The sequence below is a fragment of the Mytilus galloprovincialis genome, chromosome 4 (assembly GCF_965363235.1).
Source record: "Mytilus galloprovincialis chromosome 4, xbMytGall1.hap1.1, whole genome shotgun sequence".
Taxonomy (NCBI): Eukaryota; Metazoa; Mollusca; class Bivalvia; order Mytilida; family Mytilidae; genus Mytilus; species Mytilus galloprovincialis.
Genome location: NC_134841.1, coordinates 20660757 through 20679893, shown reverse-complemented (window position 1 = coordinate 20679893; position 19137 = coordinate 20660757). Strand labels below are relative to the sequence as shown.

The 19137-nt window shown below is 31.5% G+C and overlaps 1 protein-coding gene across 1 annotated transcript; it reads right to left on the bottom strand.

The window, feature by feature from the left end:
- Positions 1–2084: 2084 nt before the first annotated feature.
- LOC143071594 (uncharacterized) lies at positions 2085–14288 on the bottom strand. The gene is made up of 10 exons (XM_076246003.1): positions 14097–14288; positions 13047–13098; positions 11903–11961; positions 11114–11193; positions 10289–10362; positions 9829–9899; positions 9138–9244; positions 8619–8683; positions 7996–8090; positions 2085–2451 (listed from the first exon to the last, which is right to left on the bottom strand). The coding sequence occupies exons 1-10, from the start codon at positions 14185–14187 to the stop codon at positions 2291–2293; spliced, it is 855 nt and encodes a 284-aa protein (XP_076102118.1). The 5' UTR covers positions 14188–14288; the 3' UTR covers positions 2085–2290.
- Positions 14289–19137: the final 4849 nt, after the last annotated feature.

The following is a 19137-nucleotide window of genomic DNA, read 5'->3' as shown; positions in this document are numbered from 1 at the left end:
TATAGTCAGGTTGTTGTCTCTTTGTCACATTCCCCATTTCCATTCTCAATTTTATATATATGTGTGTTCAATTCATGCAAATACATATATCTAAAACATCTTAAAGAAATCCTTAAAGCATAATTGTTTTAACAATTTCGTCGGTCAGAGCACATAGCAATGTGAAAACAATATTTGGTCCAACTTTGATAAAATCAGGGCAAATCCAAGGGGATGGATAAACTAAGCTAGCCTCCCTTTACTGTAAGCCCCTCCTTCTCTCTCCCTTATGACAATCGCCTTTAGGATCTCATGTGATACTGCCCATGTTTATGGGATATCTTGTCTGAACTGACAATGACTGTCATAAGTTCAACATTGTACCTACTGTAACAAAAAATTTCAATCCTGGTATCTATAATGATATATAAAAAGAAGATGTGGTATGATTGTCAATGAGACAACTATCCACAAAAGACCAAAATGACACAGACATTAACAACTATAGGTCACCGTAAGGCCTTCAACAATGAGCAAAGCCCATACCGCAGAGTTAGCATTGTATATATGTTTGTTACCAAAATTGATTACATTAATGTACACAACCTGTCAATATGAAATGAAATAGACTTGACAATGCATTCATTACACAGCTGTCTATTTATGAAGACTTTGTTAACTATAAGGTGTATATTGTGTGTGTGTGTGTCTTTCGGTTGCTGTCTTATTGATGGGTATCCCTTAACAATATCTCTAAGTTGAAAGGCACTTAAAATATTTTATTATGGGTGGGGGCAGGTCATGAAGTTCAAACTGTGTGGTTATGTAGCCAAAATGAAATGTAGTTCACTGTTGTATTGGTTATTAGATATAGGAAGATGTGGTGTGAGTGCCAATGAAATAACTCTCCATCCAAATAACAATTTAAAAAAGTAAACCATTATAGGTCAATATACGGCCTTCAAAACGGAGCCTTGGCTCACACCAAACAACAAGCTATAAAGGGCCCCAAAATTACTAGTGTAAAACCATTCAAACGGGAAAACCAACGGTCTAATCTATATAAAATAAAAAAAACGAGAAAGGAGAAAAACGTATAAATTACATAAACAAACGACAACTACTGTACATCAGATTCCTGACTTAAGACAGGTGCAAACTTTTGCAGCGGATTAAATGTTCTAATGGATCCAAACCTCCCTTTTTCTGAAACAATAGCATAACATCACAACATAGAAAAACACACGGTAAAATATCAATTGGCAGGCTTAACTCAATCAAAAAACGTACATGGCCATAAAAAGCCTTCTCTTATCCCTTATGTATACATGTTAACCATACATAGAGAAGATAATTTTCTACCATTAGTACATCATTGCACCACTGGATAATGTAGGCAAACAATGAACGACATCTACAACCAGAACGCATTGATTTATATGACATACTGTAGAACACCACAATCCAATCACTCTTTTTCAAACTTGACTCGATACACTATCAGTGCAAAAACATTTAAATTATATTCTGATGTATAAAATACTGTATAAACAAACATGATATGTATGTAAAAGTAAGCATACAGTTCTACTATCTTTCTAGGATGTTTAATTTGCATTTCATGAAATGACTAGAAAATTTCTACTTTACACTAGCACGACTAGTCATGTGTGTTTACTGGTTAAGGGTTAAACCCAAGGGTTATCCATCAACAAATTTTAAGTACTAGTGAATTGACTGAATGAAAGAGTCTACTGCTGGACAAGATTCACTGTACTATAAAAACTTTATAATTCTGTTTTTGTCATGTTTATTATTGCTACCCCCAAAAATATGTTATCAATTCACATGATACATGTATATAATATAAATAGCAACCACAATTAAGTTAATATAGGTTCATAAATACTACAGATATTGTAGATCACTAGTATACATGGTATATGTATATAAATATACAAATGTTTTATAAATGCATCAAATAACCATTGAAAATACATGTAAAATAAGTCCCAACATGCATATCTATATATATATATATATAATATAAAATAAAATGCCAAGTAAAAATAATATTCAGGCCAAATAAAATGATTTTTTTTCCCCCATTACTTCTTCCACAATAGAAGGATTTAAAAAGAATCCCTTTATTTCACTAAAGTTGATGGGAATGTTAGAAAAGTATTTAGGAAAGTGTAACAGAAAATGACCCAAAATAATTGGAAGGAAATGAGAGGATAAAGATATAATGAATCATTCTATGTGGCCCTCATCAGTTTGCAGTTTGATTTAGTTATTGACAAAATACATATTAAATCATTGACAGTGTTTGACTAAAGTGTAGAACAGATCCAGAACCTATTGTAACAGGTTTACTAACATAACCAGCCTCCACACATAACATAGTCTTGTATTCATCATCTCCAAAATCACCCATTGCCTTGGCTTTATCTGCCCAAGGATTCCATACCACTAAAAATAGGAAATATTCTATCATTTAATAATGTTTATGAAAGCTGTTAATAATCTAGCATTATAAAGTTTCTTACAAAAGCATCATAAAATAAAAGCCTTCTGAACACTAAGGAGTGAAGAGTGTTTTCATTTTTCATTGTCAATGTAAAATTAAACCCTGCATAGTATTTAGTATTAATATAAGGTTTTGAACCAAATTAGAGAATATTTTGAATAGAGTTGTCTTCCTTTGTCCTTTAATGTAATAGACTAGATTCATACAGTATACTTTACTTAAATAAAACCATATTCCTTTGTCCTTGAATGTAATAGACTAGATTCATACAGTATACTTTACTTAAATAAAACCATAAGTAAAAATGGGTTACTTTTTTTGTGTTCTATCATTTTCTATTTCTTTATACTCTATTCAAAAATAGGTACAAGTTTGGCAAATTCTGTTTGTAAGGTTATTCCACCAGTCCACGAAAAAAGTTAAAAAAAACCATTCATGTATATCTGATGTCTACATGCACAAATTTATGTAAATCTGGGGTCTGTTGTTCAACTTGTCGTTAGGGCTAACGCGTCGTTAAAATTTTTTAATCATTCGATTAAAATTAATCATATGATTAGTGTGTTGTTCAACTTGTCGTTAATTTTAACGCTGCGTTAAAAAGGCTAAAACTGTTGTTAAACTTAATCCACCTCTTTGAGGTGTATTAAATTTTAATCATATGATTAAAGCATCCAAGATGGCTGCTGTATCATTGCAAAAATTAGTTTATCCTTGAAATATGAGGCGTTTAAGAGATACTTAGCTCCTGGAAAGAGATTTCAGCCATAAAATACCTTAATATTTGAAAGAAACACAAAATAGTTGCTAGGAGTTGAGTTGAAACATAAATTGGAAAGAGATTTGACAAGATGGGGCGAAGGATCGGACGCACTCATACAATGGGCATTTGATAACAGAGAGAAATTGCACATTTCGGCAGTTTTTCGTTTGTATTTTACCGCTCAGTGACAGTGTTGATTGCAAAAAAACTAAACGTACGTTGAGACGGGCCACATGTTATTGTGCGGAACCATTCAGCAAATTATGACGAACAGCTTTCATAAATAAATAATGTTACCATAGCAATAATGTACAGGCCATAATTGATTTTCAAAGCAAGTCTTTGCTAATTTCCCCATTTTCGAAGTTCAAATAGTAGCACTTTCAGTTTCAGTAGCGCCCTTGACCTAGTCCAAACTGTTTACGCAGGTAAATTATGATGGGTGAATTCGTCCCCGTATATCTCGGACCTTACGATTTTTATCTTTACACGGAGTTTTTAAGCAGTGTATATTGTTTTCCCATTTAGTAAAGCTTATGAGCTATGAGGATCCAAATCATGGGTGGATCCATCCATTTTGGGGGGTTCCAACGTAGCCCAGATTAAAAGGGTTGTTTCAAACCTCACGTCGCCTTTCAAAAACTTTGATTGTCAAATAAAAGGGGGATTCCAACCCCCAGACTCCCCTTTAGGCCTAGGATCCGCAACTGCAAATATTTATTATAAAAATATACTGCCATCAGTGTTTAATATTACTGATTAGGTATTAAGAGACTGAGTCAATAAAATGTCACATATTTTTTATCTGACACAATATACAAAAACAAGCACCTGTTATCAGAGACATATAATACATGTCTCTGCTGTTATTAAGAATCTAAGGAAATCTCATATTCGAGTGTCAGATATATTGTTTCAAAAGAAGTATTATACCACCGTTGGGAGAGAGGTATAACAATGTATGATTTATGTGACTAGTGCTTGTTTTTCCAGATCATCAGAGAATATATCTTTGCATTGTTTTTTTTAACTTCCAACTCATCTATAGATGCTTCTCTGGTTAGTCCGAGTAAGAAATGATAAGTATAAATGATCATAAATTGCATCAATATTAAAAAATAAAGAGCATGCAAATATCTCATAGAGCAAATAACACGGATAATTTATATTGACCATTTGTTATATGGTTGTGGTCTTCAGTGGCGACACGTACATGCAGGTCATGTTCCGGAGCACCTGAGATAACCCCTAGTTTTTGATGGGGTTCGTGTTGCTTATTCTTCAGTTTTCTATGTTGTGTGTGCTATTGTTGTCTGTTTGTCTTTTTCATTTTTGGCCATGGCGTTGTCAGTTTATTTTCGATTTATGAGTTTGACTGTCCCTTTGGTATCTTTCGTCCCTCTTTCATAAATTAATTTCACTTTACAATGGATCAAATCTACGAATGGATCCAGGTAATGGGTGCAGTAGGAGGTCCACCGGAGTTTTGAGAGAGGAATTCTTGGCATGTAACAGATGGAAAATTTAGGGTCAGAATTCATAAAACAGACATGGGGCAGTGGCAAATATGGCATGCATATTTGAACACACAGAGGGTACCACTTGCACCGGCTGTTTCCCCCCAAAGAACATAAATCTATTTCTTTTCTATGTGTCTTCAGACTTTATGTTTTCAATTTTAGTTTCACTTTCTATATTCTGTATTTATTCGTATGTAAGCCTAAGGTGAAACATAACTTGATGCAGGAATATATTAATAATAAACATCTTGGAGTTGGGCTATTTCTTTCTGTCCGGGTGGGGATCAACTTCAAGCAGACAACATGCATGCGTATAACGACACTGAAGATTTTCTTTTTTTTTTTAAATAAAGACAGTTGTTGTCAGTCATGACGTCCTTGAATAGATCAGTTAGAAAGCCAGGTTTGAAGTTTAAGTACACTGGAAAACCTCATTTCTAGTGTTGAAAATAGAGGGAGCAAAAGTTCCACATCCAGGGAATATTTTTATATAAAGAACTTTTTATTTGAAAGGTTTATCTTTTTTCAGTTAAATTTAAAAATAAAAAAATTAGACAAATTGTGATTGGTCTTTCTTCCTTTCTTTTGTTATCTTGTGAATTATCATGTTAAAAATCCAGTGGCAAATACTTCATGCCTTTATATAACGGAGAACAATTAAGAGAATGTATTTCAAACAAGAAGCTAAACTTTTTGCCACAAAAATAGATACATAATCATAATTCATAGTTATTTTATTCACAGTGAGCAGCCATATTTGTCGGTCGGTTGTAGCACAATCTCATCAAATGGTAAAAAAGACCACACAATAGGTTCAAGGACACAGTTATCGTCCTTTGGTTTTCGTTAGTTAGTACCTACTGTGAACAGTGTATAACTTGCATTTGTATTTGATACACTTTCACAATTTATTTCTTGATATCTAATGCATGAAATATTAAGTAGGGGGCTGTTATTACATGTTATAAAAATTTGGGTGCTGAATCTTTATGTCAAGTAGTGATTTGGTCAGTTTAAAATAGGTCAATTTTTATTACGTCGGAAGCTGTCAGTTAGAGCTGGTAGAAGTTTCTATTAATTTGATATTATTTGTCTCACTAGTAGTACACTACACTGTAAAAACTTTTTGAGAAAGAGTAGGTGCGATTTTTTAAATTTGAATTTATTTAAAAGAAATGCTCTACGAAATAACTGTTCTCGGGCCTATAGGGACCAAATAAACATCTTCTACTTGTATACCGTAAATCAGCAATTGGATGTGCCTGTAATTCAGTTGTTGCATGTCGTTTGTTGCTATATATATTATTGTTTTACGTTCTTAGTTTTGTTCATGAATATATATAAGGCCTTTAGATTTCTAGTTTGAATTGTTTTACTGCCTTGATTTGTCATATCTATAGGTCTTTTATAGCTTATGCTTCGATGTGAGTTTTGCTCGTTGTTGAAGGCCATACGGTGACCTATATTATATATGTTAACTACTACATCTTGTGGTTCCCGATAGGGAATTGTCTCTTTGACAATCATGCCACATCTTCTTGTCTTTATATTTACTATTAGCAAAGCCCATACCGCATAGTCAGCTATAAAAGGCCCCGATAAGACAATGTAGACAATCCAAACGAGAAAACTAACGGCCTTATTTATATATATATATATATAAAAATGAACGAAAAACAAATATGGAACACATAAACAAACGACAACCACTGAATTACAGGCTCCTGACTGGGGACAGGCACATACATAAATAATGTAGCGGGGTTAAACATGTTAGCGGGATCGCAACTCTCCCCCTAGCCTGGGACAGTGGTATAACAGTACAACATCAGAACGAACTATTTCAGAGGTGTTTTCAGGGGCCCAGGCCCCCTCCCCCTTTTGTGGAAAAAATTTGGTTGATTATATAAAGGGAATCACTGAAGCATGATTGGAGCGGGCCCCCTCTTAGGCAGTCAGTGCCCCTCCCCCGTTATGAAAATTTCTAGAACTAACAATTTGTTATTTCAGTTTTAAAAAATCATTGAAAAGGTTCTCGGACTGTGCCATTACACTTGCACAAGTGAATATTTAAAATTGTCACGCTGTATCTTCTTATGCTGTGTGAACTGCAATCGATTATTTATTACGATCTACACCATCCGTAAAAATGATCTGAAATGTTAACTTGGCATGCCATACTTGATAAAATGCGGACGTGAAAGAAAGCACCCTTCACATACGCGTTAATGGAGATTGTTATTCCGAATTATTTCGTCATTTATAAAACAAAAGCGTATCTTTCGCATGTGTAGAAGGTATGACTTAATTAACAAAAAATATTTTAACAGATATTTGAAGGAATCATTATGTAAAAACAAAGACTTCAACTGAATTATCATTGCAATCACGGACACTGTCGTTGTTGTCAGACACTAAATTCCGGCATTAAAATCATGGTCATGACTGATACATTTTGATTGAGGACCGAAGGCAATCTCTGACATTGCTTCTGAGTTAGAACAGTCACATGTTGCATGATAAGACTATTTCAACAACGATTGAAATTTTTTAATATAATTAAGAAACAAACTGATTTCAAGTTACTCATTGAATGTTGGTTTTTCGACCACCTGCATGACCTCATCATTTCAGATACCAAGATTTATGAGCAATAACATGAAAAACTCTTGCCCTAGTCATAATTTAAAGTGGAATGCAAATGCTGATTATTACAAAATACACCCTAAACCATTTTCATGGTAAATAAATGCATTGAATTTAAGATTACTTAATAATTGCATTCACTGAAATTATTTTTTCATTCAAGCATATTTCATTTTGAACTGGAAACATATCTAAAATATTTTTATGTTTCCATATGAAAAAACATGAACATGTTATAAGATATTTATTCAATAATTATTGGCACCCAAAACCTGTTTAAAAGAAGAATGTTATAATTTAATGCATCAAAGGAAGTTTTATAGGCCCTGATTTACAATGCATTGTGGGAAACACTTGCTAACTACCCAAATTTAATCATATGATTAAAAATTAATCGGATGATTAGTAAATACAATGATTAAAATAAGTTGAACAACGCAATTTAATCATTGCATTTACTAATCATCCGATTAACTTTTAACGACTGATTAAAATTAATCGTATGATTAGTTTAATCACAAGTTGAACAACAGACCCCTGGTGTCTACATTTCTTACCTATGTCAGGAAAATTATGAGTTTTGATTAAAACATCACCAGATTTCTCTGTAACTCCTTTTACTATTATTTCACTTGGACAGTTTTTGTAAACTCTACAATAAAAATTCTGAATATGTATATTGATATATTGGTAGCAATTATATGTAGTGTCAGCACATGAGGCTATACATGGAATGTTAACTTAGATCAACCATAGGACTTTCATTTGAGTCTTCATTTTGTTAGAGAAATTACTTACTCTTCATATTTTGCATTATCTCCCATTAGTAAAATGAAAACCGTATGGAATATTATCTATTAACTGAAGTTTTAAACACATCAAGCATTATTTGTGTGATTTTTTTTCTCTGAATACATTCAATATGCAACTACAGGTTAAAGTTAGTTGTTTAAGGGCAATAACTCCACCAAACAGTCAATGTAAAATTTCAACAAGACATTATGGAATGACCTGAACAAAAGAAGGTCCTCTGTTTTTTTGTTTTTTCCAACAGACTCAGTGCATTTAGCCATTTAGTGTCATGAATGCACTATCCTTTTGTTTTAAATTGTAGACATCCCATAAAAGAAAGAGGTGCCACATTATATGCCCCCAAAAAAGGAACTCTAAATGAACTTGCCTGTCATAGTTTTCTGGAATAACAACAAATTCTCTTTTTTCAACCTCTTCTTTTCCATCAGCTACCTGTTTCAATGAATCATAGAAAAATAGGAACTTTGTCAGTAGTTGTTTTATCAAATCTTATTGGTTTTGTTATTTTAAAGAATTGATGGCACATCTTTGATGCTTTCTTTTCATTTATTTACAACTTTTTTAGATTTAAAAAAATCTGGATGTCTTTTGGTTATTTATGTTTTTGAATTGCTGTCTTATTTACATATATATACAGTGGGTCTTCATTTTGTCATTATCTATGTTTTGTAAACTTATTCCACAAGATAAACCAAATTCAACCAGTTAACATTTTGAGAAAAGTTTGAAGCAAGTGCTATCATTTAAACATGATATACAACAGGTACATTTACATACAACACACAAATATTTTGATTGTTTATCAATAACACTAACTTTATTAATACTATACTAATTACTCAAATTTCTGAATGCAGATTTAAATAGTCTAAAGTTAAGTACAAACCTTGTCTATATATGTGAGTTGTTCTAAACCAGAAATTGATGCATGTGAAATATCACCTGTTCTGAAGTATGTATGCATTAATGTAGTGAAATCAAATTCTTTATTTCCTGAAAAAAAAATCATCAATTAAATATTCATGCTAACCAAAATCACATACCATATGTACATATGTTTCAAAAGCTTCCTGGCATTTTGGGCGAGTATTTTCTATAAAGAGACAATTAAATTTAACTGTGTATTGATATTCTGAAATCTTGTAAACACAAGTAGTGACCTTCTAAAACTACATAAGTAATGAAGCATATTTAGGGGAGGTCCATGACAATTGCCTCCACCTGCTTAACTACTGAAATAAAGCCCCTGATACACCCACATTATAATAATTTTTAGGCTACAAACTTTTTCCTTTATTTAAGACAATTTACAGTGGTTAAGTGGTAGATTCCGTTTCTCCAATGATTTAATGCAGAGTGCAAAGTTCTGAATAGATAAGTGGTATATTAAAATTTATAAAAATGGTCAGATATCAGCATAATATCATGTCATTTGATCAATTTACTAAGCACTAATCTTTATCTTTGTCAATGTCATACCACCATCCTTTCACATTCCATTTTAAAACATAAGATATGAATTCAGACTTAAACTTTATATTTATGAATATAAAAATGTGTATGTGTATCTGTCCTACCTGTATTTTGTATTTTAAGTTTTAATGTCAATGATGATGCTCCTAGCTGTATTGTATACAAAAGTTTAAATCTGAAAACAAACAAAATTAAATAAATTAAAAGGTATTTGAAGTTAGTACTAGTGTCCTCTAAATATATGACCCTAGTTGCTGAACCTATTTATAACATGCATATGTCTAACACTACAAAGGAGTAAGAACTTCCATCCAGTTCAGATACTTACAGGTTACAAAAGACAATTGAGTAACATGGGTGCAGCAATTTTATGATGGTTTTCAGAATAACTGGGCCAATAGAAGTATGTACAATGAATCACTCATAATTTTACATTTGTCTTTAAATCTTATATACATGATAAGGGCCGCAATAGCAGTACAGTACAAAGACTCACTAATGTTTCCCAGTTTGTCTTATATTATTATATACATGTAAAGGGCTGATAGCAGTACAATTACTCACTGATAATCCCACATTTGTCTTGTTTCTTCATCATCACTTAAAGATAAACAACAAACAATATTGCCGTCCTCTTCCTACAATAAGAATCAAATCCACCTTAATAATTATTTCCATTAATTTGAAAAAAATATAGAGACAGCAATTCAAAAATTTTTACTAGAATTTTTTTTCAATTTTGTGGCCTATAGTTGTTTAGGTCCTCATCCTGGTGGATAGTTGTCTAATTGGCAGATCACACCACATCTCCCTGTGTATCTATATATGAGTGGCATAATACAGACATTTGAGTTGTCTCCCTTTAAAGAAAACCTGAACGAGCTTGACAATTCTTATTCTATTTCTATCAATATGACCTTTATTCAGATTCTAATCATATCACTTCTCGTTTTTATTTTAAATATATATATTCATAATTTACTATAAATATATATCATATTGTAATTATTTTCTGGTTAGATAAATTTGATTTTGAGACTTATTATCAAATCTGTGTCTGTGACACAAAACAGATATGAACTTTGCTGTTGTTTTTTTCTATGGTCGGGTTGTTGTCTCTTTGGCACATTCCCCATTTCCATTCTCAATTTTATTTAATATTTAGGTGACTTAAATGTACATGTACATTGTATAGACCCATTGGGTCGGGTGTATACATTTATGTATATATAATGCTAAACTACACTACTGTAATTTCACAAGTCACTATAATAAATAATCTGCTTACTTACTTACATGTACTTTCTATTACTAAATAAGCCATAAGGAGATATAAATCCTGTGTTTTTTTTAATGTATAACGATTCTCTTTACCATGGACTTTCATACCTTTGGAGGACTCTCTACTTGCCATCTTTTAATTCTAGCAAAGCCATGTTGTGGTCCTTTGTCCCATGGGCCAAAACAAGCTGAAAAAAGGAAAATATTACTAGTCAAGGACATATTTAATATATAATCTGCATAATTTTTTTTGGTTTATCACATATTATTTGAAAGTGGATGATTGCAATACTAAACTTTGTCCTTGTTAGCAATTACAAAATGTTTTTAAAAACCTACCTACATGTACATGTATCTATCCTATTTTGTTCTGCCAGAGGACAGGAAACAATTATATTTTTTTTTGCATTATTGCCCTTAAATAAAAGTGTGACATACATCATTGTACTTACATACATGTTACACAAATTTAATTTCTATTTAAAAACACATTTTATTTATACACTTACCATTATAATAGTTTACAACCATTTTAAAGTTAAAGACAATTCGAAAAATTATAGATTAACTCTAAATTTAGTAACTTCATTTGCATTGTACTATGTTTGATTCATTTTCTGTTCAACATTACATAATGATATAGAGTATCCCATAGCAACGTCAACAATGGACAATTATGACGTCACATACATGATACCGTTTTTTTGTACTTCAGGGGTTCTAATTTTGTATACTTTGTCCTGATGAAGCCGATCTAATCGGCGAAACATGTCGACAATAAAAGATGCAGTTTACTTAAGTGTTGTTGTCAATGTAGCGGTATATAATTATTAACATACAAAAATGTGCATTACTAAGTCTTGTAGATTCAAAAAAAATATTTATAAATAAACTTACGAAAGACAATTGGAATTCCACCTCTTATTGCTTTTTTGTTGTTGAAAACTGCATTTTCACTGAAAATCAAAACATACTAGTATTTTTTCATCATAGGTAAATGATAAATATCATATGTGAGGTACAGATATCCTTTTAAATCAAAGCAGATAGTTGTATTTGATAATTTCAAATTCATATCTTAATTTCTGATATGCAGAATTAGTCAGCTAAACATATATTTTCCTAACTTCTCTGTAACAATCATACAGAGCACTGATACGGAGTTTGATATATAAAAAATTCTACCACTGCATCAAGTGTGATACCATTTTTATCCACTCCAGACAGTTAAATATTCAAAATTAAACTGTTGAGAGAGTATAAGTATCATATTGCACAAGATTTGGTGGTGGAATTGGTTTCTCTAATGATTTTTAAACCATATGCAGAAAAAATTATCCTTCTCTTAAGGAATGATCTGCAAAAAGATGTGTTCTTTCTATGTGACTTCATTAGGCGTGGTGGCCTTTTTTCATGACGTCACAATGGGAATTTCAAAGGAAAGCAAGAAAATTTTACGTCACAATGAAATTTTGACCAATGAACAACTGAGATCAAATGAACAACATGTTTATTAAATGAAAATAGTCAACAGGTCAGAAAAACAATAAATATTTTAAGAATTAGAGATAAGTATATTACAAATCATCAATCTTTTTTTCAACTTGGTATTATTTTGTACATGTAAGTCAAAAAAGGTAAACATTCGTTGGCTTTCTTGACAGTTTGAGCTGTAAGTTACTGTCTCACTGACAATGATTTCTTTTTATTCATATTACAAGCATACATCAGAATGGTATGAATAAATCATTTTTGTGGTGAATTTTCATTCTATAAGAATTAAATTCAAGTGGTAACTGTATGAGCATTTTGACAAAGTCAATATTCACTTTGACCTTGACTGGCAGATAGATTGTCAAAACAAAATAAAATTTGTGGTTGTATAGATCATTGTGCAGTTGTAAAATTATGAATATGAAATATTTGCTTTTTTGTCATTTGATAATGACACATATATTCATGACACATTTTTATATTCAAGCTGAAAGAAGAATCAAATGTTAATTTATGTACATGTACTGGTCAGAGTGACAAATTTTACCTTAGAAACAATATTTCTTTACCACGGTTTTCCCAGGATAAAACTGTTGCCCCTATAAAGAAAATAAAACACATTTGGTATGACTATAAATTTTCATTTCTGTTCTCATACAGTATTTTTTACAAAATAAATAATTTTGTTGTTCATAGTACAGCATACTATGAACAACAAAAAAATATTTCTGTTCTCCATTTATCATTGTTTATAAGATGCATACCATACAACAAAATTATTTTTATTTCCCTGTGTACATTATTCAATTTGGCAGCATTTTATTCACGATTATGGTTGTTTTTCAGAATATGTTTACCATCTAACCCCTTTTTTTTTTATTGATTTTGTATTTGCATTGTGTCATGGATCAAATTTATTTGTTCAGTGTAAGTTCACTTATGTTAATTATGACTTTTGTCTCGATTGAGTTAAGCCATTACAATTGATATTTTATAGTATATGTCTTTCTATGTTATGATGACTATAATGTTACACTATTGTTTTTCAGATAAGGGTGAAAGTTGGTACCTATCAAAAACTTGAAAAAGTAAAACCCGCAGCATTTGTTTGTATCTGTCATTATTCAGGAATCAATAATAATGAATCCCTACGATTCCCTAGACAATGCGAGTCAACCAGAAGATCACTATTTGAAATTTCATAATGTACGCTAACTTACAGATATTTGACTTGTTGAAACTATTTTAACTCCATGACATTCTTATGTATTTGATCTATGGGTCTTTAAAACAAAAATGTATGATACGGTATATTTTAAGTTATTCAGAACATAACAAAAGGATAGTGTACTGGATGTGTCGGTCGATCATCATAACAAACGGACAAATATGGCTGTATTTAAACTACTCTGAGTACAGACTTACCTGTGAAGTTGGAAAAGTTTTAATGCCTGGCATGCACTTGATATATAAAACTTAAAACTTTCAAACAGCACAGGTAAGTCTGTACACAGAGAAGTTTTTGAGGTGACACTACGGCCAGATTTGTCCATTTGCTATGATGAATCTTAAAAGATGGACACGTAGATTCAGTTACCAAACAAATGCACTACTAGCTTGCATCCGTCTCCCCGTGAAAGAACTACTGTGTCAGCTGCTGGAAATCTCTTTTCTAGTATCTCAGACATTCTCCAAATAGTTGTTATTGTTTGGGTCTTTTCTAGAGCCAACGTTTCTGTTTTTGAACTCTTGAAAATTTACTTCCTGGTTGTCTAAAAGTTGAAATAATACCGGTTACAGTAGCGAAAAATTTCCGCATTTATTTTATTTGTTTGCGCATCTTTCACGTTTGTTTTAATATCTTATGTGTATTTTATATATTTGCCCTCTTTCCCTTTTTTAAATAAAAAAAAATAAATATAGAATGATCGCCAATTAGACAAATTTCCATTCACACAAGGAATTGTATCTTTAAAATCATGATACGAAAACCTTAATTCCTCCTTATATTAGGTGTCAGACCACCAATTACTCCCTCCAATTTAGAACGAATGTAAAAGTAGTCCTACTTTGACACAAAATAGTGCTTTTGATGTCATTGTTTACTTAAACTAACCAACAAATTTGCAGAAATGAAACTTTTGGTGAAAGGGAAATATATTTAGACCATTTTGAGCCAAAATTCACTTGTCTATGAGTTTGCATTAAAAATTCAGGATTAATGCGCTACATAGTACACTAATTTAAGATTTCCAGAAAACCGGGAGTTATTTTAGTAGTACCTGTCTTTTCAAAATCAGAAATTTGTTACAAGACTTTAAACATTGGTTGAAAATTGGCATGTAGGAAGGTGATACATGTACAATTCAGGATATACCTGGTTTCCTTGAAGTTAAACTTAAGGTAAAATATTTAGAACGCTGTGAAAATTTGGTTGAACAGATAGGGATTTTTAATTGGTGGTCTGCCACCTTAACCTCAACTCAAAACAAAACAAAAAATAAAATCAGTGAGCTTAAACTTAACAGCCATTTATTTATTATCACTTTTCTTACTTTAACGTTTAAATAAAGCATTATAATTAAATTTTGAATGTAAAAAGTAAAATCACAAAAATACTGAACTCAGAGGAAAATCCGGCAATTCGGAAAGTCCATAATCACATGGCAAAATCAATAACAAAACGCATCAAAAACGAATGGACAAGAAATGTCATATTCCTGACTTGGTACAGGCATTTTCAAATGTAGAAAATCACGGTGGATTTTAACACGTCTTCTGATTGGCTGACAGTGTTAATTTTATCTATCAGCTCATGGACACAGTCATGTGACCTTGACGTCATCCACGTTTTTTTCAAGATTTACTCTGGTTTAAAATGCAATTCCTAATTAAATTAAAAGAAGTAACTGTAATACGTTTTCTGTCTGTTCAAAATAACATAAAAAAAATGTTGTGCCCACTTATACATGTTATAAATAACCCACTACGCAGGTTACTATCATGGTTATTCAGTGTACACCACATTTTTTTATGTTATTTCTTCATAGACAGAACAAATATTACAGTCATTCCTAAAATAAAAATTATGACAATAATAGGCAAACAAGTGATGTAGCTTGCCTTCTGTTATAGCCAAGGCAGGGGGTCTGCAGTTTTATTTTACTCCATTATAATAATGTTTATACGCCCTTCAATAATTTATACTTAAAAGTTTTTCTAGTTAATTAATCACTGGAGTACCTACAACATTTTTAATGTTCGGACGAATACATAAACATGATAAATGTTCTCAATTACATTTTACCCCTTTTTCAAACTGAATTCTTCCAGCAGAGACATATAATAAATATTATGTCTATGCTTCCAGTGAACGTCCAAGATGTTTGCGAATAAAAGAGAATGCAGGGGTATGGGGTTTATTTTAACGACACAACAAGTCAACCATACACCTGAGAATCCACAAAGAAACCATACCAACTGACTATAATACAGAATAGAACTTTCATATTAGACCAGATATTTCATTTTGTTATCAATATTTGCATTGTTCTTTATTCATGGTATTGAAAATACTATACTCGTTAGACTTTGTATAAATATCAATACATGAACCATTTCTTTTTTCATTTCATATCTTATATACCAGTAGAAAGTAAAATCACAAAAATACCGAAATCCGCGGAAAATTCAAAACGGAAAGTTCCTATAACCAAAGAAGTTTATATTGAATAATGGCTATGAAATTAAACACATATGATCGACAATTAAGCATGCAGCTTTTTTAAAATAAAATAAAAGTTTTCTTTTAATTCAAAAGTGGAAAGAAAGCTTATTGAATTCAACGTATATTTTTATATGAAAATCATTATTGACGTTGCTTCGTTCCCCATCTTTTACAGTATCGTCCTTAATAAAATTATGTGCATTATAACACGGATTTTTTTTACCGTAGTTCACCATGTTTGCCTTAATTGAATGTACGATTTTGTTTAAACTTTTTGACAAAATTTACACACGAAAACTGTACAGTGTATGAATGTAATCTTGGGCAGAATCAATTTGCGCCAATTGCAGTTTTGAAAAGGTGTTAATTGCGCCACTCTCTTTTATTTTGATAGTATTAATTGCGCCAATAAATGAAACGAAATTGCGCCACATTTACCTGTTAATATTTTTTACCTATATCATACCTGTACATGTATTACCTATATCAGGACAATACAAGACAAGACAAATACTCTCACCACCGTGACTTGTTACATGTACATATGCAATATATGTGCTTTTTAAAACACAAGTTAACAACAAGAGCCACTCTATAAAGAGTTTTGAGAGACTATAAAACATTTTTTCTTAAAATTACCAGAGATTAGAACGTCAAATTTTGATAACTTCGTGCAAAATAAAAGCAACCGATATGTTGTCAGGGCGACCTTCAAAAATGATAAATTCAGAGCTCTTCAAAATTGAAGAAGAAAATTTAGAAAAGAAAGATTTAAAATATGTGCGTCAGTCAATGTATATAGAGAGAAGAAAACTGCATCCGGATCAACCTAAAAATCAAGCAGAATTTCACAGAATATTGGATGATATTGGTGTTGTTACAAACAAAGATGATGACTTTGTATTGTGTAACGATCCAGAAAGCGGGATAATTTTATTAGGATGCGAGGCTAATTTAAAATTTCTATGTACAATGTAAGAGGATTTTTTGCTGATGGTACCTAGTCAATCATTTAGTTGTTATATATGAATAAAGATAAATAGAATTGGCGCAATTATATGATTATTTTATTGGCGCACATTATACCTATGGTTTTGAAAATTAGGTGGCGCAAAAGAAGTATTGGCGCAAATAAGTTGTGGCGCAAATGAGTTACTCTTTGGCGCAAAAAGATATCGCCCGTAATCTTAAACCATCTCGTCATTTTCGACAGATTAATAATCAAGAGAAATGATAATTGGGACGTCCGAAAAAAAAAAAACTTGTTCGGAAAATTAATGAAAGAATTGCCCCTGGTCGTTTAGCTACCAATCGACATATATATGTTACAGTAAATAGGTGAAATTAGGAATTACATGTAATTACCAAAATTTAGGAATTACATGTAATTCCCGATGAACTTAGTAAATACAAGTAATTCCTAAAATTGCCCAGTAATTACCAGTAATTACTGATTTTAAAATGAATTTTTACACCTATTTACTAACTGTTAAAACAATGTAGTAATATGGTCAACTGATCAAAAGTTATGGTAATACTAATTAGAAAATCAGTGAGTATTCAGCTATCAAAATTTTAAGGATTTTGCAGAACCCAGTGTCTCGCCTATTTTTGCTGTGAGTCGCAGGCCCAACAAAAATAGGAAAAAAATCTAAACTTTAACTGCAGAGTGTATGTTATGTTAACTGGAAAAAAATAGTCCGTTTAAATAAGTAATATACGGATAGATTTTTTTACAAACTTTATTTCTAGATATTATCTTATGATCATAAACAAGCTTCTGTCCAATTTTGGTAGAAATCCAGGATATTTTGAGAAAGTTATTAAAATTTAAAAAATTTAACCACAGTGTGAATGTAATGTTAACTGGCATAAGAACTAAGTCCCTTTATGAGGAAAGTACGGAAAAACTTGTTTCTATTTTTACAAAATTTACTTCTTGAAATTTATCTTTTGATCATAAACAACTGAAGATTCTGTTCAAGTTTGGTAGAAATCCAGGATAATTTGAGAAACTTATCAAAATTTAAAAAATATAACCAAAGAGCGAATATTTGGGGACGCCGCTGGCGACGGAATTATTAGGTTGGTTCGCTATGTCTCGCTTTTGCGACAAAAAAACGCAGGCACGACGAAAAGGAAAAGAATGTCAAGTAAAACAAAAGGGATGGACCATTTAGTTGACTTTGTCAATCCACAAAAAGATCATTTTATACAGGAAGAAACGATGATAAGATTTTGTTGGAGGTATATAAGCTTAAGTTTGGAGGTCTTGAAGAACTCATAAAAACACGGAAATATGAAAATGTGACCGCCATCAATTTGTATAAATTTGTTTGTGAAGAATGTCAGCTTCATCGCAAATGTCTGACAAAAGAAGTCGTAGTTAAACCTATTTTGTAAAAGGAATTAAACTCATGTTATTGGCCAAGTTGATATGCAGAGTATGCCTGATGGAGATTTTAATATAACAAAATTATGAGATTTTAAGAATTATCAAGATCATTTAACCAAGTTTGCCATAATCTAATGTCTTTCTTAAAAAATTGCTGGCTAAATTGCCTATACATTTCTCAAAAATGTTTTTCTCAATTTTGGATTGATATCATTGTCTTGCATGCTCAAAATGATTTTTAGGGAGTTTCAAAACTTATAAAACAACCATTTTCCAGTTTCAATTCACAAACACTGAAGAGTATGCACTTTTAATGTGCCTTATAATCCTTGATCCTTAGGTAAGCCCTAAAAATCCCTACCCTTTACTTTCTAATTTGATATCTTGAACTATGTCTTTAATTTTTAAACTAAAATATCAGGTTAGTAAATAGCTGTAAAAATGACAAAAAAAATCAGTAAATACCTGTAATCACTGAAACAACTAGTAAATACATGTAATTACTAAATTGACTAG